The 27,166-nt window shown below is 50.7% G+C and overlaps 1 protein-coding gene across 5 annotated transcripts in view; it reads left to right on the top strand.

Annotated features, from left to right (window-relative positions):
- The window catches only part of Katnip (katanin interacting protein), a 165,805-nt gene extending 139,246 nt beyond the window's left edge, over positions 1-26,559 (top strand). For 4 of the 5 annotated variants that reach the window (XM_040754736.1, XM_040754746.1, XM_040754729.1 and 1 more), the window contains 13 exons: positions 640-1,344; positions 2,281-2,492; positions 4,836-4,914; positions 11,874-12,051; positions 17,048-17,213; positions 18,314-18,471; positions 19,479-19,543; positions 20,557-20,667; positions 22,476-22,615; positions 23,970-24,071; positions 24,568-24,725; positions 24,812-24,900; positions 25,262-26,559. In XM_040754736.1, coding sequence (XP_040610670.1) covers positions 640-1,344; positions 2,281-2,492; positions 4,836-4,914; positions 11,874-12,051; positions 17,048-17,213; positions 18,314-18,471; positions 19,479-19,543; positions 20,557-20,667; positions 22,476-22,615; positions 23,970-24,071; positions 24,568-24,725; positions 24,812-24,900; positions 25,262-25,320 — 2,222 coding nt within the window. In that variant the 3' untranslated portion in view covers positions 25,321-26,559. The remainder of the gene's footprint in view (positions 1-639; positions 1,345-2,280; positions 2,493-4,835; positions 4,915-11,873; positions 12,052-17,047; positions 17,214-18,313; positions 18,472-19,478; positions 19,544-20,556; positions 20,668-22,475; positions 22,616-23,969; positions 24,072-24,567; positions 24,726-24,811; positions 24,901-25,261) is intronic. The other variant, XM_040754733.1, reaches the window with a different exon arrangement.
- The last annotated feature ends 607 nt before the right edge of the window (positions 26,560-27,166 follow it).

Here is a 27,166-nt window from a genome sequence, read left to right as displayed (position 1 = left end):
GTGTCCCTGGCTATGTGAGTTTCAAAGCGAGATGACTTCTGGTAGAGTTTCCAACACTAAAATAGCCTTCCTGGGTCAGCTTCCTGTTGTCATGGTACCTGAGACAGACAACTTTCAAAGAGAATGGGTTTATTAAGTCTCACAGTTTCAAAGGTTCGAGGTCTGAACTATTTGGCCATTTTGCTTTGGGCCCATGATGACACAGCATGTGATGGTGGTAGCATGTGGTGGAGGAAGCTATTCACCTCATGGTAGCTAGAAAGTAAAGAAAGGAAGAACAGAGACCGATATCCCAGAATTCCCTTCATGGCCCTACCTCCTAAGGCTGCACCCCCTCCCAGTAGTGCCACAGTCTGGAGGGCAAGCCTGCAACATACCAGCCTTTAAGATTAGAACATTCAAGATTCTAACTGAAGCCCTTCTCCTGATCTATATAATAGTTGTACTCCTAGAAAGTTCAAAGCCTGTTAAGAATACTCCTTGTCTTTGCTGAAATGAAAGTCTAGATCCCAAGGCCAACACTAAAGATTCCCAGATGTCACAAGGGCCTCTCAGGCCATGGGACAGCCGAGGCAGCTAAGAGCCATTTCATGAGGCAGCTTCCAGGGTGTGACACTAACAGGGCGTTCTCTCTTTCAGAAGATGCTCAGGTCACCGGGGCACTGCCTTGGTTGCAGTTGTATGGTGAAAAGGAACACGCACTGCATGCATCATGGGACTCCCTCACGGCCTTTGACCATGCCCACCGGGGCCGCATCTCTGCCCTAGAGCCACAGGGGGACATCCTAGATGAGTTTCTGAAGCAGCAGAGGAGCAGCCGGTATGAGGAACCCCCAGCCCCTTGCAGAAAGGAAGAACCGGAGCCCTCCATAGAGACAGATGGTGACAGTGACTTCAAAATCCCAGTCCTCCCTTATGGACAGCACTTGGTCATTGACATCAAGTCTACGTGGGGAGATAGACACTACGTTGGCCTTAACGGCATAGAGATATTCAGCGCCACAGGGGAGCCAGTGCAGATCTCCAGCATTACAGCAGACCCCCCTGACATCAACATTTTACCAGCTTATGGGAAAGACCCACGGGTAGTCTCCAACCTCATTGATGGGGTGAACAGGACCCAGGATGACATGCATGTCTGGCTGGCCCCCTTCACACCAGGCATGACCCACTCCATCTCCATCGAGTTCACACACCCTTGCCAAGTTGCCCTGATTAGGATTTGGAATTACAATAAGTCTCGAATACACTCCTTCCGTGGTGTGAAGGACATCACCATGCTGTTGGATATGCAGTGCATCTTTGAAGGAGAAATTGCCAAAGCCTCAGGAACCCTGATGGGAGGTACAGTATATCTGTGGGGATGTTCTAGAAGTCCTTGTTTGCTGCTTGCTGAGCCAAGGGGCGGTGGGGAGGGAGAAGGAGACCCATGAGCTAGCCCAGGGCAGATAAAGCCCTCTTTACAGATATGTTGTACCCCTCATCTCCTCCAGCATGGGTGAGCCAGAGCTGGCCTCTTAACACTAAGTGTCTGACTAGGGTCCAGGACCTTGAACCTGAGAAGGGGCTTTTCTGTAAATCAAGGTCATGAATTGTAACATCTTTCTTGCCTTAAGGCAAAGGGGTAGAGTGTTTGGGGAGGCCATGGGTCATCCAGTCACTGGACCTCAGCTCCCAAGGTTGAGAGCAGATTACCCATACCCCTTGGGAGGTGCCTCATAAAGGGGCCCACAGGAAGCCAGACTAGAAAGTGTATACCTGTAATCCCGGCACTATGGTTATGCGTACATAATAAAATCACCCTGAGACTACCCACTTATCCCATATACACTGTTTGAAACCTCACTTCACCAAAGGCCCCAGCCTGTGTGGGCTGTAGACTGAGTTCAAAGGCAATCTGGATCTCTTAGCAGGGCTTTCTCAAGACTTAGAGCAAGACTTAAAGCTCTGTGGCTGTAGATCTCTTGCATAGCATGTGCAAGTTCCTGGGGTGCATTCCCAGCACAGCAGAAGCAGGCTCAAGGATCTGGGTTGGACATCTAGTGCCTCTCACACACCAGGGACTTACTTGGTGACAGATGACAAGGTTAAAACAGTAGATCAGTAGATCAGAGTGGCTTTCAGCTTGGTGAAATGTGGGGCCCGAGTTGTTGGCTCACATCAGAACTGTCAGCTGCTTGTGACCACATAGTGTGTGTGGGACACCAGAACATGTTCTGGATGGCAGATCACTGGGGTCTGGACCAGCTGAACCTTCTCTCTTCTTGGTGATGTGTCCAGCCCCTGAGCACTTTGGAGACACTATCCTTTTCACCATGGATGAGGACATCCTGGAGGCCATATTCTGCTTGGATGAGACTTTTGACATGGATGCTGAGAGCCTGTGTGGCTTTCAGCCTGAAGAGGCACTAAGGAGACCTCGCACTGCTGACGATGGTGAAGATCAGGATGAACGGCCTTTCACACAGGCCGGCTTGACTGCCCAGGACCAGGTAGGGCTGGAGCGGGGCTGGGGAGTACCCCTAAAGGGATTCCTTTTGTTGTTCAGGGCAAGATCTCACCTTGCAGCACAGTCTGGCCTTGAACTCACTGTCTTCCTGCTTCAGCTTCCCAAATGCTGGGGCAGCTCCTAACTCAGAGCAGGGCGAGGAAGTAAAATAGATATCCTTTACCCTGTTGGGGCTGCTGCCTTGACAGTCCCCGTTTTTCTATTTCATTTTCTATTCAGTATTTCATATTTCACCCTCTAATTATTTGTTATTTTTTAAACCAAAGTGAAATAAGGATTCAAATTTTCATCAAAGCCAGGAAATACAGGCTGGGTGTTAGGTTCAGTGCAGTGTGTGTGTGTGTGTGTGTGTGTGTGTGTGTGTGTGTGTGTGTGTAAAACATAGAGGTTGGCAGCCCTGCAGGGAGACAGGTGTGTTCGGGATAGCTTCTCATCTGTTACCATTTTGAGTAGAACAGAAATGCCTGCAGGAGGCAACCTTGCAATTAAAACAATGGCCAGGGCTGAGCCTGTTAGTACAGGCCTGGAAGCCAGCCAGTCACAGGTCCAAGGCAAGTAGGTTGTAGAATGAATTCAAGACTGGCCTGGCCAAGTCAGAGAAACTGTGTTTCAAAAAGCACAAAGAAGGTTGTAGATGTAGTTGGTTGGAAAAGTACTTGCCTGGCATGCTTTAGACCCAGGTTCTACCCCTAGATCTATTTATAAACATAAAACAGTGAACATAACTATGGATACCTGAGCACATGATCTAACCCAAGCTCACTAGTGATACAGGCTTTGCAAGCTTGGCCCCATGATGACCCTTAAGTAGGTACTGTTGTATTCCTGCTGAGGGCATGGATTAAGTGCCTTAATTGAGGATGTACCATGAAGGTATCAAAGCTAGAATCTAAATGTATAATGCCAAAGAAAATGGGCAAGAGTGAGCCCATGTCAGGGTTCACTGATGAAAATGGAGAGGCCCCAGGGTCTTGTAATATGGAAAAAGAGAGGAGTGATAAGAAAATGGGACAAGCAGAAGCCCCTGGAGACAGGCTGGTCCACAGAAGTGTGTGAGGAAAGCAGTAGCTGGCATGGAGATGGCCTCCCAGTGCAGTGGGCCAGCAGCAGAGCCAGGCAGGCGTGGGGTAAGAGGGCAATGAGCGGAAGCCAGAGAGGGGCTGCAGCTCTGCCCACTGTCGCTTGTTCTCCTGGTCTTTAAGAGAAGCCACAGTCTGGGTTTTAAACTACCTCAATTAAAAGTGGCAATTAATTCATATGTTCCAAACCTTCCCTGGGCCACAAGCATGGCACAGTCTGCTCTCAAACCATGGGTCATCATGGAGTTGACCCTGAAGTCCTTTATCTGCCCAATGTTTTTCCAAATGTCAAGTCCTGGGGGAGCTGCTGATGGACCTCACCTACAAGGTCGGAGGGGTCCCCTGGTCCTAGGGAGGACAAACTTCTTGCTTCCTTTTGCCCTACACCATTCCTGTATGAAGCACTAAAGACTTCTTTGCCCAGGAGAATTAATATTAAGTAAAAAGTAATTCATCTTTTATGGAGACATCAAGCAGGGTGTGGCAGCCCACCATGACCTATCAGAAGACAAGACTGTTCATCTGGTTGCCCATGGGATCAACCAGGAACTCTAACAATACAGGGGTCTCGGCTCACCCCTGAGATGCCAGTTCTGAGCAGCCAAGTGAGGGGCCACTTGCTATGGTTTGAGGCTCGCTTCCTTCCTTTTCCCTCCCTCTCTCCTTCCCTTCCTCCTTCAACCTCCTTTCTCTGTCTCCTTTTCCCCTCCTCTGCCTCCCCCTCCACTGTCTCCCTTCCTCCCTCCATCTTTCTTCTCCCTCTTCCTTTCCTTCCACCTCTCTCCTTCCTCCATCCCTGCCTCTCCCTATTTCCCTCTCCTTTTCTCCTTCACTGCCCACCCTTCTCTTCGTCCATCTTTCCTCCTCCCTTCTTTCCCCTCCCTCTGTGACTCCTTGTCTCCCTCCTTCCCCGAATCCCTCCTTCTGCACATTTTCCTCCCTTCACCCTCCTCTATCCTTTTCTTCTGTCTTCCTTCCCTTTCACTTGGTAAGCTTATGGGTCCATAAGAGACTTTGAGAAAGTCTGAATACCTGGTGTAGCATCGCCTCTTAGCTGCCAGTGAGAGTTGTGTGTAGGGATGTAGTCCCAGGCTCTAGGCACCCACATACCTCATGACAGGAAGGCAAGACATACAAGAACAGACCCAGGGGTTTCCTGGACATGGAAGGGGTAATGAATCTGGGTGGAACTGTGTGGGTACCACTAAAACCTCTCTTCTCCCTGTTTCTCCCCAACCATCCTGTAGGTTCGAGGGCTAGAGCTACAAGGCAGTCCTCCTGTCTCTGAAGTCACCACACCGGAGCCAGGCATCTTCTACGGGCTGTGTGAGTACCTGTCCCAGGTCCCTGGCAGGGGCCTCTTGGCACTAGCAGAGGGGAACTGTGGCATTTTGTACCCAGGCCATCTCTGTGCTTACTGGGGATGGGGACTTGGGAGCCTGGTGGCCCCAGGCCGCTGAAGTAGGTGGAGCTGTTCTGGAACTTAGCCACCGTTCAGCCCTTACACAAAGCAAAGCAGGGTGTGTGTGTGCAGTGGTGGGTTTCACAAGGCCCAAGGCCCAGGTCCTCTGGAACCCATGGTTTTAGGCAGATTATAAAGTGTTGGCTAATTTCACATATTGAAACACATGAGGCTGCAGCAGCCAGCATGCCTCTTTGAGTAGATCTCATCTGGGATCCTGGGCCTCTCCCCTTCCTTCCAGACAGTTCTGTTAGTTCACTCACATCCGTGTCAGTCCTTCATTGTCTGGGGAAGTTCCAAGTCAGGGTCATGGCTGCCTGGATCTCCCCACCTCCCCCCAGGGTCCTGTTAACAGGATCTGCATGCTCTAACTGTCTTGCTTCCTGCTCTTTCTTGCCCTCCCTGCTGCTGTGTCACTTGCTTTCAGTTTATCTCTTGAAAATAAGAGCTGTGACCCTACCCCACTTCTTCAGAAGCAGCCTCATACCTCCCAGTTCCCAATCCGCCCCAGCCTAACCTGGCCCCTCTTCTTGCCACCTTAATGGGCAGCAGGCTCCCATTGTCTCTTGGGTCTGAGTGCCTCTTCTGGCTCCCTGTGATCTGAGTGGGGGTCTCTAAAGTAGCTCTGAGGGAGGATGATTGGAGCCTTCCTTCCCTACACTGAGGGGCAGGCAGGTCTGGACGGAAGGCAAAGGTGGCCTCAGCAGCTTGATGGGAAGCATAGAAGCTGCAGTGGCTGCTGGCGATGACCTTTGAGTTGAGGGAAAGCTTAGTCTTCATGTCCCTGTGTCCTCATGGCATAGGCTGCATCCTGGAAGGACATGGCTTTCTGAAGACAGTCATTAACTTGGGGAAGTAGCTGAGGCTGTGACCTTCGAGGGTCTGGGTGGTGCCTAGTGCACACTGTACCTCCTTCTGCAGCCCCTTTCCCCAAATACCTTCCCATTGTCCTCAGTGAAAACCCTCCCCTGTCCCTTGCCCACCCGAAAGGAAAAAAAATGGTCTCTTAGACAGAAAGAAGGTGACTTATTTTGAATCCTTAGAGCTCTATCCTTTCCAGGTCACTGAATTACTTTAGACTAAAGAGCTGTAGTTCTAGCACTTGAGAGGCAGGGGCAGGAATACCTGAGTTCAAGGCCAGTCTGGGGGGCAATCTTGCCTGAATAAATGAATAAACAAATGAACAAATAAAGGGGAAGGGAGATAGCTCATTTGGCATATAACCCAGAGGAACCCCAGAAAATTTAGTTCCTAGAACCCACATAAAATCAGGCATGGCAATGCACATCTGTAATCCCAGTGTTGTTGACGAGGTGGAAACAAATGAAACTATGGGGTTCTCTGACCACCAGTCTATCCTAACTGGTGTGCCCCAGGACCCAGTGTGGAAGAATGACACCCAAGGTTGTCCTCTGGCTTCCACATGCATACATACATACACCCTAATACACAGGAACACACACATACACACACACAATGGAAATTTAATTCAAGCTGAATTCAGCAAAAGAGAATCTATTGGTTTATGTACCTAGAAGTTAGGGTCACTGGATGTAGGCAGGGAAATGACACCATGGAGGTTTGCTGTGTCTATTTTTCTACCCTGTGAGTGTTACAGCTCTGGAGGGAAAAGTATCCTGACTTTTCAGGAAGTCAGGCTATATCTGGAGCTGCAAAGAGACGGCTCTGGAGTGTAAAAGGAAGTTGTATTGTTCTAAATAATAAAATAGAGGAAAATGTTAAGAGATCAGAGAGAAGAAAGAGCAAGCCACAGCCACACCTCACCTCCTTGGTGTCTCAACAGACAAGAGAGCGAGTGAGTTCCTTTCTCCCTGCTTATATCCTCTGCCAACCCAGCCATTTCACTTCCTGCCTGTCTGTACAGACCTCCAAACCTCTATGGTTTAACAAGCTCCATTTTCTGATCTTCAGACAGGCTTTATTTGTACAAGCAAGATATCACCACACTAGAGGGAAAGGTATCCTGATTTGTCAGGGAGTCAGGTTATGCCCTGGGCTGCAAAGGGACAGCTCTGGAGACTGAAGCTGCAACAGGACAGCTCTGGAGGAAAAGGTATCCTGATGTGTCAGGAAGTCAGGCTATACCTGATGCTGGGGTGCAGTGGGGGATGGTCTTCCCCCAGGAGGTAACAGTCCTGAGCTCTGCTTGGTTCCTCTAAGGGAATGTCCTAGCATAGCCATCTGCTGCTTCTGCTCTGCTCAGCTCCATCTGAAGATGTTACTTCTTCTGCTTCAGTCTGCTAAAGGGGAAGCCCCTGCAGAAAAGTAGCAATCTCCTCCTGCTCCAGTGAAAAGTTACTTTTTCTGCTCACCTCCTAAGGGAGTTCCCAGCAGATGTAACTGTTTCTTCTGATTTTTCTGCTCAGCCACCCTAAGGGACCATCTCAGTGAAGGTTCTTCTGCTCCACACCAGGGGAAAGAGATCTTCACCCAAAACTCTTTTAAGGAAGAGATTTTTTTGGGAAGGAGGTGTCCAGGAGAGTGACTGCCTCTGTCAGGATGGGAAAGGGCAACCAGCAACTGAACAGGCAGAGGGACTTATATAGGGCTTCTTAGGGACGGAGTTTTCCTAGGGAGAAGATTTTCTGCTCAGGGATTGGTTAGTTTTCCTGCTCAGTTAGTTAGGGATTGGTTAGTTTCAGGTGGCCAGGGGCAGAGCTGGCTCTGGTTTCAGGGACAAGCTGTGTTTCTTTTACTGGCCTTTTTTAGCTTCTGGCTTTATTTTCAGAGGTAGGGTGTATTTCTTTCACTGGCTCTGGTTCTAGGGCCAAAGTGTAGGGTTTTGTTGTTGTTGTTGTTTGGTTTTGGGGGGGTTCTTTTTGGCTCTGGTTTCAGAGTCAGGGAGTGTTTCTTAGGTTCTGGGTTCAGGGCTAAAGTGTTTCTTTCACTGCTCTGGTTTCAGGGCAGGGTGGGTTTCTTTGGCCGACCCTTTTCCCCTATTCTGTTCTTCTCCATGGAGACCATTCACCAGTGACTCATGGGGAGGGCCATGCACCAGGGCCTCAGGAGCTTTGTGCTCACACCCACCATTACTGGCAACCCCAGAACAGAAGCCATGTCTACTGCCCAGCAGATACAGCTTCAAGATTAAGGCTCTGGGTCTAGCTTGTGTCTCAGGACTGTCTCAGGGTGAGAGCTGAGGTGGAAGGATAAGTCTCTTATGTGGTTCACCATGGTGGAGGGGGACAGTGGGAGATATGAAAACAGTATCTGGCCAGACTTGGGGTTATTGGTTGTCCCTGCATCCCGGTTAAGAGTGGTCAGCTGCCCAGACAACCTGTCTGAGCCAGGACGTCTCCCTGGAAGAGGAAGACAGGTGAAGGTGCTGCCAGGCAGAAGCTGCCACTGTCCTGTCTACCTGATAATTTATCCCAAAAGGCTGTTTACAACTGTCCTTTGCATTGAACAAACCCAGTCTTTTTCAGAAATGACATTGCAGTGGCTGAGGCGGTTGGCCCTGGAGTAGAGCACTATGACCTTTGATCGTTGTACATGCTGGTAAAGCACTGGGCCTCTCCACTGTGTTGATCCCTCCCTCTTGAGTGTAGAGCCCCAGGACCCCTACATCTCTTCTTTCTGAACCCTCATCCCATCATCCACCTGCCCAGCAACCTGCACCAGTGGAATACACTTTACTAAAGCAGCCCTGGGGCAGGGAAGGGGGGCAGCAATGGGCGAACATAGCCAATCCTCTTCATGCTTTGAAAGGGAATATATGACTTGCTAATTTGCAGATGACACTCATTTGGGAAGTTTTGCAAATATCAGCCACGATGAATAGGGAAGAAGTCGAGAGGGCCAAAGCATGAGAGAAATAACAAAATTAATTTCCATTTGTATAAATACTAATTGATGCACCCGAGGAAAATGAATATGGAACATGGATATCAGCTCACAAGGAGAGCCATTGCATTCAGAGCCCCGGATCAATGGGATCAGGTGCATCTTGCCAGACACAAAGGGACTGTAAGCATGGGAAAGAAAGACTTGTTACCAGGGAGAGGTGGCATTTCTGCCTCTTCCTGTACAGTCTACCCCCTCCTCCACCTCCAGGCCTTCTCCATCTGAGACACTCCCTACCTCACCCTGTCACTTGGATCAATGCCGTCTTGTCCTTCTTTGTTCAAACCAGTAGACTCTGTTGCCTCCTAAATAGACCTTGATCCTGTCCCCTGCTGCTCTCTTCCACTATGAACATTCCCAGTGAGGCCACTCAGCACCAGTGTCTTCCCTTCCTGGCTCTCTTTACGGCCCTGCTGAAGTCCTTCCAAGACACAGTTCAGCCTGCACCACTGCCCTGATGCCATATTTGGGCCACCATAGTGGGGCACATCTGTAGTCCCAGTACTCAGGAGGCTAAGCCTGGAGGATCACTGGTTCCAGGGCCATCCTAGACCACAGAGAGATCTTGCCTCAGCAAAACAACCTATTGTAACTTCCCATTGCTACATCGTGAGCACTATGCCTGCCTTCCACACGGAACTGAGCCCCGCCTCCTTTTCCAGTCTAACACTTCTCTCCTCTCTTGGCCAGCTGCTTTCAGATGTGGGTCCAACTTGTTCTCTCCATCTAGCATGCTCTTCCTCTAGAATGTAGCATAGCATGCCCCCTGTTAGCATTCATATCTCAGCCCAGATGCCCCCTCCCCTCCCTAAGCACCCTGCTCCTACTCTGCCACGCTCCACCCCACCGCATCATTGGGATTGGGCCTGCAGCGGTGTGTACAGCTGTGGTCCTCAGCATTTGCCAGGTGTCCACTGACTGCAGAATGAGCACTGTTCACACCGAGACTCACTGCTGTTTCCCCACAACTCTAGTTCTAAAACCACAGTTGGCATACACAGACGATCAGTAAGGACTCGCCTACCATTCACTATAAATTAGGGGAGACGCATCCACTGACCACCTACCTACTTTTCTATCAATCAGAGGTTTCAAAACAAAACTTGATTAAGCATCTATTTGTTGGGCACTGCTGTTCTAGGCTCTGGGGATAGAACAGTCAGTCCTGGCCTCAGGGAAATAAACAAGCACATTAATGGAGACTATCTCTTGAAGTTAGGATGAAAGCAAGTGAAAAAGGGCAGGGAGAGCGGGGGGCACTGTCAGAAAATGGCTGAGAGATGACATTTGAATGTGGCCAGGAAAGGAATGTATCAGTCAGCTTTTGCTGCAGAACATACCCACAGTAGAGCGCCTGGATGCAGTGCTCTGTAGCCGTCAGTACTCGCAATTCTGAGTTCACCTCACCTGCGCAACTGAGGCGTTCTCCCCGCTGCCTGCTCATACCTCTGAACAGCCAGCACGTGGGCCAGCAATTGCCTGCATGTGCTGCTGCTGGCCAGAGCAACAGGTGACGAGCTGCCTTGGCATCAGGGCAGGACAGAAAGAGGAGACAGCCTCCTGAGCACACAATCCACTCTGCTGACCAAAGTAAGCCATGCAGTCCAAATGCAGATTGGAGAAGCTGACCCAGCTCTGGGGGGGAAAACTACAGGGCCACAGGCTGGAGGGGCAGCCTACTTGTTTTGCTCCACACCCTGGATGGTATGTGTTCATGACAAGAACTCTGCTCAGGGTTGCTTAGGACCCAAGTCTTCACTGGCCCCCTAATGCTCGGGCTGACTTTGGCACCACAGAGTGGAAGTTTACAGACAGAGTCACAAAGAGGATGCTGGGAAATGACAGGGCACAGGGCAAGATGTCAAGTTCAGGGAGGTGGGAGGTTGTAACCTGGCCCCCAGAGTGTTCTGGAAGTCTGTGGGGCTCACAGATCCTCTTGTAAGAAATATGGAGTACCCCATGACCCAGGCTTTCTGCCAGCTCTGCCTGCCATGCTATCATTCAGAAGTCTAAAGAGTTGAACTTCAGAACTCAGGCAGGAGCTAAAAGAAGCCAGGAACCTCCAGGGTCAGAAAGCCCCTGAGCTTGACCCTGCTCTACTGGAAATAGGGCAACTCCAGCCAAGCATATGACAGGGTGACAGGGTGTGACCCAGAGAGCAATAGAAGGGAACCTTTCTAGGCAATGGAATGAGTCACCTGGCATGTGTGTCCCAGGGCCACAGGAGGTCTCCTGAAATGGTCTCTAGTGAAGCAGGGTGAGAGCTGACGTGGAAGGATGGGGTCAGCAGCCACTTCCCTTAGCCTGAATGCAGTGAGGGCTCATCAGAAGAGTCCATTTGCACACAGTGTCAAACTCGGGGTGTGTGGCTTCCTGGTGTGACTGTCTCATTTAGTTACTGTCAGGCATTCATTGGCACTGAGCCTCTACTATATGCAGGCACTGTGCCAATACCTGGGCACATAATAATCTAGAAAAGAAAGTGGGGTCGTTCCCTGAGGAGTCAGCCACCTGGCAGGTCACGTTTGGCGGGGGAAGTCTACAGAGACATGACGGCTGTAAGTGCAACCCTGACCTGGCCTCGAAAAACACAAGCACAGTCCAGGGAACAGGAACAGTGTGTGCAAAGGCCTTGCCATAGAAGAAAGGCATAGAGAAATGAACGATTGAGAGATCATCAGGGAGAACTAGGGGTCCCTGGTGCCTCATGAGGCCTGGGGAGTTAGAAGTCAGGAGAGGAACACCTGACTATGAAACAGCATGAGGGAGCTAACAGTGTACAAAGCATGGTGTGAGGGGCCCAGCCATTCGTGGGTTTTCTGCCTGCAGTGTGTCCTGGCAGTGGTCTGGACCTGCGCAGCCCTGAGAGTAGGCTCGTGAGGGGAGAGTGGAGAGGCTGAAGGGCAGCTCTCTTGTGGCTCCAGAGTCTCTGGCGGTGACTGACTTCCTTCCCTCACAGGTCTCCGACTAAACTTCACAGCCTCCTGGGGTGACTTGCACTACATAGGACTCACTGGCCTGGAAATAGTGGGCAAGGATGGCCAGGCCCTGCCCATCCACCCGCACCAGCTCTCTGCCTCTCCCAGGGACTTAAATGACCTGCCCGAGTACACCGATGACTCTCGGACCCTAGACAAGTAAGTAGTAGAAGCTTGACTGTACAATCGGGGTCAAGGGGCATGCTCTGTGTCCCAGGCATCAGGCCCACATCAGACACTTCCAGGAAGGTATGTAGCCAAAAGAAGTGGAGGTGACCATTTCTATAGGTGACCCCTGTTGAGGGGCTGCATGCTGTGATATCACACTGGCCTCAGCCAGAGCCTTGCTCAGACATAGTCTGCGTTTGCATATGCCTGCCCTAGGCCTCTCCCCTCTGCCAACTGGAAAGTGAGAAGAAAGTTTCTGCAAGCCACGATGGCTGCCCTGCTTCCTACATATTCCGGATACCATGGCCAGGGTGAACAGACAAGTTTTTATAGCATTCATTCACATGGACACCTGTCACTTATACTTGGACTGCTGCTCTGGATAGCTGTCTTTGTTAGGTTTCTGTCGCTGCAAAGAAACACTATGACCAAAAAGCAAGTTGGGGATGAAAGGGTTTATTCAGCTTATGCTTCCACATTGCTGTTCATCATCAAAGGAAGTAAGGGCAGGAACTCAAACAGGACAGGAACCTGGAGGCAGGAGTTGATGCAGAAGTCATAGAGTGGTGCTGCTTACTGGCCTGCTGCCCATGGCTTGGTTAGCCTGCTTTCTTAAAGAACTCAGGACCACCAGCCCAGGGATGGCACACCATACAATGGTCAGGGCTCTCCCGCATTGGTGACTAATTGAGAAATGCTTTACAGCTCGACCTCATGGAGACATTTCAACTCCTTCGTCTCAGATGTCTCCAGTGTGTGTCAAGTTGACACACAAAACCAGCCAGTACAACAGCTGTGTGAAGTAATTGAGTCAAGGAGAGTTTGAGGGATGGGAGTTCAAATCTCTTCTCTGCTTTAATTTTCCAAACCTCACAACTGTAACAGTGAGGACAACATAACCAAAATTGCAAGTGCCATTTTGGAATGTTAAATGCCAGGCTGTTATTAGATTATAGGTGTCCATCCATGAAAGTCACAAGCATAGACTAAGAGTCTTTATTTTTATTCCTATATATAGAGGAGGAAGCTGAAGTCAGAAAGTGGCCACAAGTGCCCAGACTGGTTAAGTGGAGTCATGATTTGAATACAAGCCATGGAATACTCCAGCTTGGCACTTAACTGCTGAGTTGGGGAACTCCTATGCCTCGGTTTCTTCATGCATACCATGGAAATAATCCCCATGATTACAGATTGGGGGTAGAATGATCACATTTCAGTCCCTTGTTCTGGCTGTGGCCGGTTCATCCCTTTAAGATGGCCCTTCACTGTGGCCTTCACCCTCTCCAGGCACTGACTGTTTGGGGCCACCCTGGCCTGTAGATCCCAGCAGGTCAGCTGGAGGACCTAGACCTAAGCCTACAAACTGCTCCTGGCCAACTGCAGGAGAAACCCACACTTGCCCAGTGTGTCCATCCCTGTCACCCACGCACTGGCTCATCACCCCACAGAGACCCTGACAACCTCCTGTTCAATCATAATGTCATCTTTAAACGCTTCTGTGCATATCTCTAACCAGGAAGCACTTGAAAAGGCAAACACATATTCAATGTCCTTGTCACACCTAAATCTGTAAGTAGTGGTGCCTGAGCCCTCTTGCAGTATGTGTAGTTGAGCTAAGGTCCAGGTAGCCATGTGTGCCATTGGGTGAGAAACTCTCAAGCTTCAGGGGACTTGTTTTCCTTCCTTCTTTCCTTCATTTATTTTAATTTTTTAGGTTTCATTAAGGCAACTTCATAAACACATCATTACGCTTGTTTTCACTCATCCCCTCCCCCACCATCCTTCCCTGCACCCTCCCCAGTTAGCTTCCTTTCTCTCCCAGTTAAGCCACTTCTGATGCCCATTTTAAGTGTCCCATTATGCTTCTATCTCCATCTTAAGATCTCTCCTTTCATTCCAGTGATTCCCTTTCTACTTTTTTAATATAAATGCACAGGTGCCCCCCACATAATAATGTAAGGTTTAGGCTCAATATTTGAGAAAACACACAGTATTTGTCCTAGTTTGGCCTGTTTCTCTTAATACTCCTAGCTGTGTCTGTTTTCCTGCATCCACCATGATGATTGCAGTTATCTTTATGAATGCACAAAATTCCATTGCATGTATGTACCACATTACCATCCAGCTACTGGGAAACATCTAAACTCAGTCCATTTCCTTCCTGTGTATCCTGCAACAATAAACACGAATGTACAAATATCTCTTGGTATGCATACTGACTTTTTGTCTTTGGGGATATACCCAGGAGACTTACAGCTGGGTCATATGGTAGATCTATTTTCAGGGTTTTGAAAGACCTCCATAATGACTTTCTATGAGTCCTAACAGCAGGAATGAGGGGTCTTCTTTCCCCACATTCTCCCCAGCTTTGGCTGCCATTTGTTTCCTTGATGGGGTGAGACCGATTCTCAAGGTAGTTTTCCCTGATTGTTAGGGATGCTGAATTTTTTTCAAATATTTGTTGGCCATTTGTATCTCTTCTTTTGAGAATTGTCTACTCACTTCATTAGTTGATTGGATGCATTTGGAATGTTTAATTTTGTAGTTATTTATGTATATAGATATTAATCCTGTCTTACATGTAGCTGATAAACATTTTTCCCCGTTCTATAGGCTCTCTTCACTCTGGAGGAATACCAACCTCATGGTACTGGTTCCTTTTAAGACAGGGTCTCTCATTGTTTACCAACCAGACTTCAAGTTCAGGGTCCTCCCAAGTGCTGGGCTTACAGAAGCATGCCACCAACTCGTCTCTTCCAGTGTGTGTGTGTGTGTGTGTGTGTGTGTGTGTGTGTGTGTGTGTGTGTGTTTCTCTATTTTTGTTTTATTGAAAATAGATTTTTTTCAGCTAGGTGTGGTGGTTCAGGTGTCTAATCCCAGCACTCAGGAGGCAGAGGCAGGCAGATATCTGAATTTGAGGCTAGCGTGGTCTACAGAGTGAGTAGGATAGCCAGGGCTACATAGAGAAACCTGTCTTGAAAAACGAAAACAAGAAAAGATTTTTTTATTCAATACATAATGTTTATGGTTCTCCTCCCCCAACTCCTCTGAATTCCTTCCCACCTTCCCTCCCTTCTAGATCCATATGTTTTCTATCTCTCATTAGAAAACAAAAAGGGATCTAAAGAATAATAATAAAATAAAATAGCAAAACAAGAACAAACAAATAGAAGAGCCAAAAAAAAAGTAAGAATGTCATGTAGACACAGAGACAAACACATTTGCGCACACACAGGAACCCTACAAAAACACAAAACTGGAAGCCATAATATATATGCAAAGGACCTGTAAGGTTTAAAAACAAACAAAAAATCTGCCTTGACAAAACATGAGACAGAGAACCTTCAAAGATGCCTCTGAGTTCTTGTTCTGTTGGTCATCTATTTCTGGGCATGGGGCTTCCCTTAAGCCATCTCTCCTGTTTTTATCCTTGCTCATGGTCTCAGATTCTGGGAGCACCTGTGTCCATTTATGTATTTATTTGCAATATTTATTTTCATTTGTTTGAAGTTCTAGGGATGGAACCCAGAGCCTTTGGCATCTAGGGCAAGCATTTACCACCCAGTACCCACCCTCCATAGCCTTCTGATATGGCAGGATGGCCCGGACTCTTCTTGTCTCTCTTGACCCAACCTGGCCTCCACCATACCCCTGCAATGACAGGGTCCTAGTGGTGGTCATAGTGTTTACAGACCCTGATCTGGTCATGAGAGAGGCTTGTTACTATTGGGTGTCTCGGGACAGAACCAGGTGACTGCCCAACAGGAGGCTTCTTTTGCTACCAGCTTCTCTGCCATCCATCTCCAGTGCCCCCTCTCCCAAAACCCTGCAACAGTCTTTCTGGCAGCCAGTCTCCAAGACGGAGGTAATTGCTTTGGAAGGAAACAGCAGTCGGCAGCAGCCAGCTTCCTTCACAAACAGCAGGATCGGTCTACCGAATTTCCTCAGTTTTAACATGCCAGCAATTGTAAGACACACCATCCATCAATTTAATAACAGCCTTTTAGAGCACAGGAGAGAGAACGCTTTACCTCCGTGGATGAACACTTAGATTTATTCTAAACCTCAAACTATCAAATGGTAAGGGGGAAAGTTAGTTTTAGATAAAGGAACTGGTGCCACAGCCTGAGCTCCCAAGACAGTGGTCCCCAAGGGTCCAAAGGTAGTATGGTGTGGGGCTGATTGCCTCCGGGACCAGGTCTCCAAGTGGCCATGCCACATGGAGAACAAAAGTTGGGTCCAGGCTGAAGAAACTGAGGCAGGGACAGATGCAGTGAGGCTGAGGTAACTGGTTTGGAAACCACTCCTGCTGACTGGGGTTTCCCTGGAACACTCAGACCTGTGGCTGCCAAGCAGGCTTGCTCATCACAAGCATTGAACCACCTGCCTCTTCTGTCACTTGTCCCTCTTGTCCCTAGCCTAGGTCTGCTGGGTCCCCTCATATTTTATTACTAAGAGAAATGGGATGCACGCCCCCAACTGTGCCCCTAAATCTTTCAGAACATTTGGACAACAGAGAAAAGGCTCACCCCCCACCCCAGTGCACCCCTTCTGAGCACTGGTGCCAAGAACATGACCTCATTCCCAGCTTGAGATGATCCCTGCTGTGTGTGGTCTGCCTCCCAGGCCACACCACAGCATCTCATGATTGTCGTTTTCACCGTTATAACCACTGCATGTCCTAGGGTACCTGCGTCATAGCTCTGTGATGAGCTTATTTCTATAGCCAGCCTTCCTGATGTGCAGAATCGTAATCACTAGCAGAAGTCCCTCACCCTGGGGACTCCAAAGGGGGACACACCTGTCAGTTAGCCTGGTGAGGATGAGTGCCTCTCAGCTTCTTCTTGAGCATACATTGTTTTTACCCCTTCTAAGTATCATTGCTTGACTTCACTGTTAACCCACCTCCTGAGACACAGGTGGATGAGGGATGCAGGCTTTCTGGAAGCCTCCCACCATCTTGTTGACCTGCCCTCCTTACCTGCAGGTTAATCGATGGCATGAACATCACCACCGAGGATGAGCACATGTGGCTGATCCCCTTTTCCCCTGGGTTGGACCATGTGGTTATGATCCACTTTGACAGAGCCCAAAGCATTGCTGGCCTGCGCCTCTGGAACTACAATAAATCTCCCGAGGACACCTACCGAGGGGTAAGCTGGGCAGAGCGGAGTCCACTGTCAGGGAGGCAGCATGATGAATGGCTGGTGTGGGTGCTGGAGAGGAGCATAAATCCTCCAGAATCTTCCAAATGGAGGGGGTGACATCCAGGGAGAGAGCAAGCTGTGTTTCCTTTTGCACACAGCAGACATAGCCCACAGCCCAGGGCAGTCTGTTTCTCCTGTAGCTGTGAGGTCCCCTTCCCACACCATCCACGGTTGTAGTATCAGCTATGGACCCCCTGTCTATTGAGCACTGGGGAAGATGCGATGTGCCGGCTTATGTGCCTACCTCATTTCATCAGGTTCTTACCCTGCCTCCCTCTGCTGCCTAACCTCTCAGGGTTCTAAGGAAGGCTGGAAAAGAGTTTGCCACTCTCTTGGGAACTACACAGCTAGAGTCTGGTCTCAACCTGTCAAGCTTTGAGCCCATACTCTCTTTCAATTGCTAGTGGAAAGGCAGGGGTGGCAAATAGCTTCAGAATGCTCATAGCCTTTGCAGTTTGCTGGTAGATCCCAGCAGCATGGCTAGAGATTCCTGCCTGGACAGAGTGTACGTGTGTGTGTGTGTGTACCTGTGTGTACACGTGTGTGTGTGTGCGCGCGCGCACGCGCGTGCGCAGGTGTGTACTAAGCACAGTGCCACTACCTGTCAGAAGGACCAGCTGGGTCTCTGTTATGTGCCCAGAAAGGGCTTGCTAGGTGCTGAGAGGAGAAGGATGGACGTGTGCGCATCTCTCAGGTGGGGAGGGAGAAAAAGGGAGGCTAGAGGCCTGCCCAGCACTGGTGCTAGAGGTGGTGCTCTCAAGCTAGTGCCTTTGACCACCTCACCGCACTGCCACAGGCCACTGCCTGATGCTGGGGTCCCCCACCAAGTCCCCAAACTCCCCTGGGACTGAGACACATGGATAGGAAGCATAGGTAAGTATCCTTTGGGTAGGGGCCTGACTCCAGGTATCTTGTGCCCAGCCTCAACATTGTGTCTGAAATGCAGCCTGACTGTCCCTGGAACTCAGGCCTGGCCAGATGTCCTGGCATGGTACAAAAGCCATCCACTGTCTTAGGCCTCAGGCAAGCTGTGTCTCCTTTGCTAGGTCAAAATCGCCCATGTGTCCCTGGATGGCCTGTGCGTGTCTCCTGCAGAAGGTTTTCTTATCCGAAAGGGGCCTGGAAACTGTCACTTTGATTTTGCACAAGAAATCCTCTTTGGGGACTACATGCAGATCCGGCTATCACCAGCACCCACCAGGAGGTGAGGGAATGTGGGCTGCCCACCAGCGTCCTCTGTGTGCACCCTCAGGGCTGGAGCTGTAGCCACATGTGTTGTCTAGAAACAGCTCCTCTTCCCCAGACCCAATCCAGAAAAAGAGCAGGTGGGAAGCTCTCACTTGTGTTTGCCAGGATGTCCTGGCCCTGGTTTCCAGCACTGAGGTGCAAACTGAATGAGTTTTATCCATTTACAGCCTCCAAAGTCTGAGCACCAAAGGCCACAATAGGTAAACAAACAAGTTCCATTCTCCATTGGCAAAACTGTAACAGTATCCTTGCACAGGATAAGGATAGTCCAAGGAGGGCTATAGAGAGGCTGGAGTTGTAGTTGTCTCTGTAGCCCTGGCTAGCCTAGAACACAACGTTGTAAACTAGGCTGACCTTGAATTCACAGAGACCTTTCTGTTTCTTAGAATCTGCATTTGGAAGCTGGGATTTTATACCCATTTCACAGAAGTGGAAACTGAGGCCTGGTCTGGGGTTCATGAAGCCAACAGTACTCAGGGCTTCCCCTCTGTTCCCTTTCTCTTCTACATTCCCGGGCCTTTGCTATGTCCAGCTTTGACTGTAGTGAGAGGCCTCCTCAGGCCTCTATCCATCTAAATGGCCTGTCACACTCAGGCACCCGGCCCCATCAGCACCACCTAGCCCTCAGTCTAGCAAACTGCTCCTCTAGGACAGCAGGGGGTGCTGTTAAGAGAATGACCCCAGAGGAACATCCCACTCAACCACCAACCAGCTGCATGGCTTTCCCAAGTGGTTTCACCACTCTGCCAGGTGTCCCCACCTCTAGGCTACTCTGAGGATTGCAAGGGTCTGTAACAGAAAAGAGCTGGGTCCCCCTCCGCTGCCCACATACTGCAACTCCGCTTTGCAAGGGCAGCTCACATAGGATCCACTGTACTGCTGTGTCTGCAGTCCATGGCTGAGGAGTATCTCTGGTGACCCCGGAACAGAAGGGCTCATGGTGCTGTTTGGGTCTCTTTCCAGACTGGATTCAAAGAGCCTGGAGCAAGCCAGCATGGACTACGAGGCTCCACTCATGCCCTGTGGCTGTATCCTTCTCCCAGGCTCTGGGATGCTACCCAGGGAAAGCGAAGCTGAGGGAGGCAGCACTCAGACATGGGAGCAGCCCGGGGCCCACTGCCTCTCCGTAGACTGGGCTTGTGGAGGTAGCAAAAAGGACCCAGCTGAGAGGGGCTGGAAAAGAGACAGGTGACCCAGGGACCTGGCAGGGAGAAGGCAGGGACAGAGGCAGCAAGAGACTCTCCTTCCTAGTGTGGCCTCATTGCATGGCCATTCGAGCATCGGTCCTGGGAGCAGGCCACAGTGGCAGCCCGGCTTCCTGGCCCTGAACACTAAATCACAGGAGTCAGGCGTGGCAGAGACAGAAGGGACATGAGAACCAGACCATCCTGGACTACATAGCTAGACACTGTCTCTTTAAAAAAAAGAGAGAGAGAGAAGCTAAAAGCTAAAGACAATAAATAAAAGAAGCAAGTCAGAGAGGTCAGATAACTTGACCTGGTCTCTCCGGAGGTGTCCAGATCTGGAAAAAAGCAATGCCTTTGCCTGTGACTTTCTGGGATGTGCTTGGGCTCTCAGGACTTACGCTCCTGCTCCTAGGACCTGGGGACCAGGAAGATCAAATGGGGGGGGGGCAGGTATCACCTTGCCCACATGGACCTTGTCAGTAGGAATTGTTCTGCTGTAGCCAGATCTGAGACTGTTTCCCCATTCCTAACATGTGTATTCCCATGAACTTGAAAGACACAGAGGAGGGAAGAAGTTTCTTGTTGTAATCATTTTATAGTCAGAAAAAGCAAAGCATGAGACAGGAGTGTCCCACCCAGTACCATCTGCCTACCTTGTCTGCTCCTAAAACTATTCCTTCCTGTCCCCTCCCAGGGCAGATGGTGTGACAAGTGTGATGCCATGTTCCTTTTGACAGACACCATCTCTGGGAGCGAGACTCTTCCATTGACAGGAAGAGTGCTGTCACCTCTGCCACTATGTGGCTTTCTTCTCCAGAAAACTGAGCTTCTGTCTTCCTTAACCATAGCCACAGTCATTTTCCAGTTCCAGCTGCTGTCCAGCTGGGGCGATCCCTACTACATCGGCCTCACAGGGCTGGAGCTGTATGACCAGCATGGGGAGAGGATCCCGTTGTCCCAGAACAGTATCCTTTCTACTGGGAGCAGGAGCCGGCACAGAAAACACTGCTGTAATTCTAGCACTCAGGAGGGGGAGGCAGGAGGATTTTTGCCTGGGTTGAGTCCAGCATAATTTTGAGGGTAGGGTAGCCTGAACTACACAGCAAGGCCCATTTCAAAAGACAAGAGGATAGTTGGGCATGGTGGTGCACGCCTTTAATCCTAGCACTCAAGAGGCAGAGACAGCAGATAGCTGTGAGTTGGAGGCCAGCCTGAGCTACCTTGTCACAAAACAAACGACATTGATGATGGTGACTGATGATGGTGGTGGTGGTGATGATGATGGTAGTGTTGATGTTAATTATGGAAGTCACAGTAATGAGATGGTGGTGATGATGATTATGATGATATGGTAGGATGCCACAGAGCCATTAGAGATGCTCTCAGCCATGCTTGCCAAGGCCACTACAGCTGGTTCTCTGCAGATCAGAGACTCATGGTTGAGAGTATGGGGAGATCCTTGCTAAGCACAGGCCCTTCTAAGAGGGCACAGATACCTGGTGTTCTAAAGGCTCTGACAGAATCTGCAGGAAAACTCAGTGGGAGAGGAGTGTATTAACTGGGGGACCCTTTGCTCATGCTGTGCCCATGCTGGAATTGTTGGTTGGCCCAGAGAGTTCTGGAAGACTTTGGTCTGGAAGTTTGGTCATTGGTATTTTTAATGTAGCACCAGCCTCTGGAGCTTAACTTGAGAAGTGTCAATACAAGGCCCTTGGTCATGTGGAGTGACAGTGACTAAAGGTCTCATGGATGCCTTTTCACTTTGCCTCAGTGCTGACTCAGTGCTGGAACTCTTGTTGTCTATCAGCCCCCCCCCCCCAAGCCCAGTGCTTCCTGGGGGCTTCTGTACCAGGCCCTGCTAGAATATGCCCCATGCACCTACAGAAATCTTGTGAACAAATATTCTGGAATTCTCATTGTCCAGAGAGGAACTTGAGACCTGTTTACTTGAGGTCACCTTGCCTCGTTGTAAAGCTTTGAACTCTCTTGCCTGTCTTCTGTGTCACCCGCTTATCATCTGCGTCTTTGAGTGCTCCATCTCTGGCCCTCCAGGTAGGGAAATGTCAGCAAGCATAGCCCCAAAGCTTGTCCCGCGTCTGTTGGGGCCCTGAGTGTCTCTGGAGTTACTGTCTTCTTCATAGCTTGGTGAATGGCTCCTGGATCTATAAGCTCCACGAATGCCACCAAGAGAGCTCATAGCCAGTGTCCTCTGCTGTTCTCCTGCCCGTCTTAGAGCATGGAAGTTCTATGCCCCTGTTACAGGTAAGGTGGCAGGATAAGTGGTGCCCAGTAGCTAGCCTGAGATTTCCTCTGGCACAGTGACAGAACTGGACACAGATTCTGCACATGCACACTAGGGTCCCTGCTCTAATCAATTCCTGCTGGGCCACGGTGGCAGACCTGGCAAGGTTGTGGCCTGCCAGAGTCACCTGCCTGCCCAAGTGGGGGTGACCTGTGCTTCAGAATAGTAGCAACAGTGCTACCCTACTGTGCTTCTACACACCCCTCACTTCCGGCTATCCCACCTGCGGGCCCCCCCCCAGAGTTTGAACTTGACCATTTAGCCCCCATACAACCCCCCCCTTAGCCACAATCCAATTTTCTTAGAAAATAGAATGCGTCTGTTTTCATTGTCATTTCCCAACCTACCAAAGTGTAGGACACCAGCCCAGCATCTCCTGAGACACCGTGCTGACAGCTTGACAGCCACCTTGAGGGTGACACACTGCACAGCGTATGAGTTTGGGTTACGACAGCTTAACCTACACCTCAGACATCGCTGCCTTCCCAGACAGTGTGAACGCACTGGAGGGTGTATGTGGGGACGTGCGAACCCCTGACAAGCTTATCGACCAAGTCAACAACACCAGTGATGGGAGGCACATGTGGCTGGCCCCCATCCTGCCTGGCCTGGTAGGTACCTGGCCCTGGGTTTGGAGGGGCTCTTACCCCTGGGCCCAGTGACAGTTAAAACATTTGGGAGCCATCAGAGAGGTGCCTGCTGTAACTAAGAGCTCTGGTGTAACCCTTCCAGGCCCACAGTTCCTTCTCTTGCTCCATGGACTTTACACAAAAAGGTGCCAGATGTGTGAAGCACTCTAGGGAACCTGAGGCCAGGGGTCCCTGCACAGTGGCTGGAGGGTAGGGACACACTGACCTCATGTGCATCTCACTGCTTCTTTTTGTCAAGGCCCTCTGCGGCACACTCCACCCTGGCATCTTCCCTATTTCCCCCACTCTGTTGCCTGTTTCTGTTCCTTATATCACTGCCCTTGGCCACAGTGTGGCCACCTCGCCCTCACTCTGGCCCCAGTCAGCCAAGTGAGCCATTCTCACCACTGACTGCCTTTCCCAGCTCTCAAGCCCTGCAGTGGGCCTGATCCATCATCACAGAGAGGAGGGAGGAGGGTCCAGGAGAGGGTAAAGGCCATCAGCACCCTCCACCTTGGGACACAGTTCATCAGCAGAACATGGTCCGTAACTGAGTATAAAATGGACATTTTCCACTCAGAGGAGGGAACAATCCCCAAAGACCACAGGATCAACCCCTCTACCTGGCCCCCTGCTGCAAAGGGGTGTACACAACCTCTGTAGCCCTTAGACTCCAGCCAAAAGCCGGAGTTCACTCCCCTTCTCTGTCATTCTCCAGTAGAAATCTAAGAGTCTGAGCAGAAGGACCCCCACCCAGCCATTCCTGTCTCCAAGTCATTGGGAACCCACAAGCCTGGCTCACCTGACACTGAGTTCTTTAGTTGGCCCTCAAGCGAGGGTGATGTTGAGCCTGCTGCACTGGTTCGTGCTGTGCTTATCTGGGGCTGAGGGCTAGCCCTTTGGTCACCCCCGGCAGACATGGGCTAGCCAAAACCATGGTGCTGGCGTGCATAGAACTGTGGCTTTTCCTCTGTAACTCTGGGAAAGGATAAATGGGTCAGGACCATGCATGCTGTTTGGTGTGGAGATGCTCCTGGCCTCTGCAAGTGGGGACTGTCCCTGGGCTCACCTGAGGAACAGAAGGCCAGGCTGCTCTCAGTTCCCCACCAGTATGTAAATGAGGGCCACAGCAGCAGGAGGCAGCAGGCCTCCCACAGCCAGCTCAGCGGTTTATTCCAAATGCAGCTGCACGTGACTTGACTCAAAACGGGCTCCAGGAGAAGAGACCTCAGAACTTAAGGCTTCTAGCGCTGCCACTGGCACCCGGGGCCCAGCTTCCTGCCCTGGTGCTCTGTCTCCAAATGCAGCTGCTCTAATTAGCTTTGCTCTCTGACAGGTGAACCGGGTATATGTCATTTTCGATCTGCCCACCACTGTGTCAATGATCAAACTGTGGAATTACACGAAAACACCTCAGCGAGGGGTGAAGGAGTTTGGCGTGAGTCCTCTCTAGGTGGTGTGGGAGATGGTTGTGCACTCTGGGAATTAGACTGTGGGCAATTATCATTTGCTGTAGTTTGGTCTCTGTCCCCAGTTGCAGCCTTGGAAATGCCTGATCCCTCAGAGCAGGGACACCTGCCACCCAGCTGTGAATTCAGAACAGCCCTGAACTTGGCCCTGGACTTGCTGTTGCTTTCAGGGCTCCCTCTAGAATCACACAGTCTTGGGAGGCAACTGGGTGGCCAGGGAGAGAGAACAGAAGCTGTGGGGGCTGGAGATGGGGTCTGTCTCCATATCTACACTTGGTCACCCAGTGTTGTGAAACTCCTGGAGCCCCAGCTTCTGAACCTGCAGCCCAGGCTGGCAGCACCTGCCCTTCATGCTGCTGTGGGGTGGGTCTACTGTCAACACAGGGCTTCAGGGAAGCTTGGGCTTGGGACAGTAGAGGGGTGCATTGCTCGGGGGTGGGACCTCATTCCTTTTCTGTCTCTTAGCTGCTGGTAGATGACTTGCTGGTGTACAATGGCATTCTTGCCATGGTGAGCCACCTGGTTGGGGGAATCCTGCCCACATGTGAGCCTACCGTGCCCCACCACACCATCCTCTTTGCCGAGGACACTGACTTCTGTCACCAGGAGAAACAGACCATCAGGTACACCCCCTGGCCAGCCCTAATGAGGATGCATGGCTGGGCCCTGGCCTGGAGGCTGATGGGCCTTCTGTCTGCCCCTCCTGCAGTAAGCTAGAGGAAGACCAGGACATACAGATGATGAATGAAAACCAGGTCATCACTACCTCAAGGAGGAAGCCCGGCACTGCTGACCCAGGTAGGTGGCATGTCTCTGCCCTTTGCATCCCTGTCAGAGGCTTGGTTTGGTAGAGAGGAAGCAGGCATCAGAGTCTAACCCTGTGACCAGGAGGGAAAGGCAAGGCACCTTGTGGAAAACCAGAAAAGGACACCAAGAGGAGGACTCCTGGGACAGGTAGCATTTGAGCTGGGTCCTAAAGGATGTCTAGTAACATAGGCAAAGGCTTTATGGGTTCCATGGTAGAGCCTACTCCATGCATGGGATAGGCCACAAAGGATGCCCAAAACTCAGGCTAGCAAGGTCTGCCCCTGCCTGAATGGCAATCTAGGTATATGGCTGCTGTCAAGGACAATGTAACTCCTCCTGTGTCCTTCCACAGCCTTACGCCCCAAAACCTGCATACGTGAAAAGGAGACCTCAAGGCGTTGGCGATGCTGACTGGAACAGGAGGGAGAGCCTCTCCAGGCTGGCCAGGCTCTATCACCAGGCCTGAACAGTACTGTGTTCCTCATACTTCAGGGTTGGCCGGCTGGGACACCAAGAGCTGGAAGAACGTGGAGGGACAAGGGACTTTAATCACAGCCTCGGGAGCTATAGGGGTCACATGAAAGGGTCAAGAACAGGGTAGCTGCCCTGCCATACTGGGCTGCTGCTGGGAGCCAGGAATACTTAGTTCTTCTCTGTGCCTCTCCTGTGAGGTCCATAAGCACAGGGCCAGTCCTAGGCAGCCCCTGACTCAGGCCCAGAACTCAGTACATGACCCTGGGGCCCATGCCCTGACTGCACAGCCCTGCTCACTAAGGGCAGCAGAGAGGCTGAAAGGCCACTGTGCCACAGCTCCTCATCTATCCAGTGCCTCTGGAGACCTGTAGGGCCTAGTCTTAGGTGTCTCTGTCCTCTGTCCTGCTAAGGAGAGAAAGTGAGCTGCAGTGAGTACTGAAATCTGCCCCTAGTCCCTGCCCCTCTGCCTATCACACACACACACACACACACACACACACACACACACACACACACACACACACACACACACACCAGAGTTGGGAGGGCCTGGGCTCAGGCTTGCCCCTTCTTCTCCCTGCAGCACAGAGCCCCATGCCTGTGTGTACATCTATAGAACAGGCTCAGATCAGGGACCTAATCATTCTCCCAGTAGTGGGTAATTTCTGGTTCCAAATATTAATCTGTTGTTTTCCTGGCTCAGGGCCCAGTGGGGCCGGTGCCACAGTACCAAACTCAGTAGTACATTCTGATGCTACCAAGAATCACAAAGGCTTCCAAGCGGCAACACCCAGCAGCTGTACAGATGTTTTAATTCAAAACCAGCTGATGTGCAGATAGGATTGCCTCTCTGATGAGAATCCATCATCTCTGTAGCCTCCAGGGGCCCCCAGCTCCTCCACTCACTCCCAGATGGGCCTCACACCTCCCAGGAGGGCCATCAAACCAGCTCTTAGGAGGAAGCCAAGACCACTGCTTTAACAGTCCTCAGGGTGGGCACGGGGTTTTCCTGGAACACCCAAGACTGTGACCTTTGTGTGCTCCCTGCAGACCCTTCGTGAGTGTTTATAAATGTATATTCCATTCAATCTCAGAGGGAAGTCACTGGTACAAGCATTAACTCTCAAATAAATGTCTATTTTTTCTTACAGAATCAATAAAAGATGTTATTAAGAATGGAGTGTGGTGCACTGGATGGGGTCAGCCAGAGGGAGCCTTTGTTACCAGGGTCGATCTGAGGCGTGCAGAAAAACTCATGTGTGTACCTATCTGAGCTCTGCTCCCACCACCCCCTGCAGGTGGGGATATGACCTTGGACCCACTTTCTCCATGGCGTTCACCTGCCCCACCAGGAAATGGTACATACAGTACACACCAGGCACTAACCATTTAATCCACATTACATGTCAAGGGCCTGGGGCACAGAGAGGCCGTGTAACCTCCCCAGACGTACAGCTTTGAAAGCTATTGATGAATGCATAAATCCTCAGGTGACTACTGGAGAGCATGGGTGACAGCCCTATAGAGGTCTTTGACTACAGGGCTTCATCTGGGGCCACTTCAGATTCCTGGGACATCCTCCCACCTGCTGTCAGTATTCAGTTGCCCTTGGGCAGGAAGAGGGAGGCAGTCATCTAAACCCAGACAGATGGAGAACATGGGCTCTGCACCCACACACTCTACTCACTGTGTTACTGGCAAGAAGCATGGCCTCTGTCCTGTGGGGCAGACTCTGGCCAGGCTGCACCCCTGGCGCCACCCAGCCCCTTAGCCCCTGCGTGGC

Source organism: Mesocricetus auratus, unplaced genomic scaffold (genome assembly GCF_017639785.1).
Source record: "Mesocricetus auratus isolate SY011 unplaced genomic scaffold, BCM_Maur_2.0 Super-Scaffold_4256, whole genome shotgun sequence".
In the NCBI taxonomy this organism is placed as follows: domain Eukaryota; kingdom Metazoa; phylum Chordata; class Mammalia; order Rodentia; family Cricetidae; genus Mesocricetus; species Mesocricetus auratus.
Note: the sequence above shows the minus strand (reverse complement) of the source record. Positions and strands in the feature narration are given on the sequence as shown.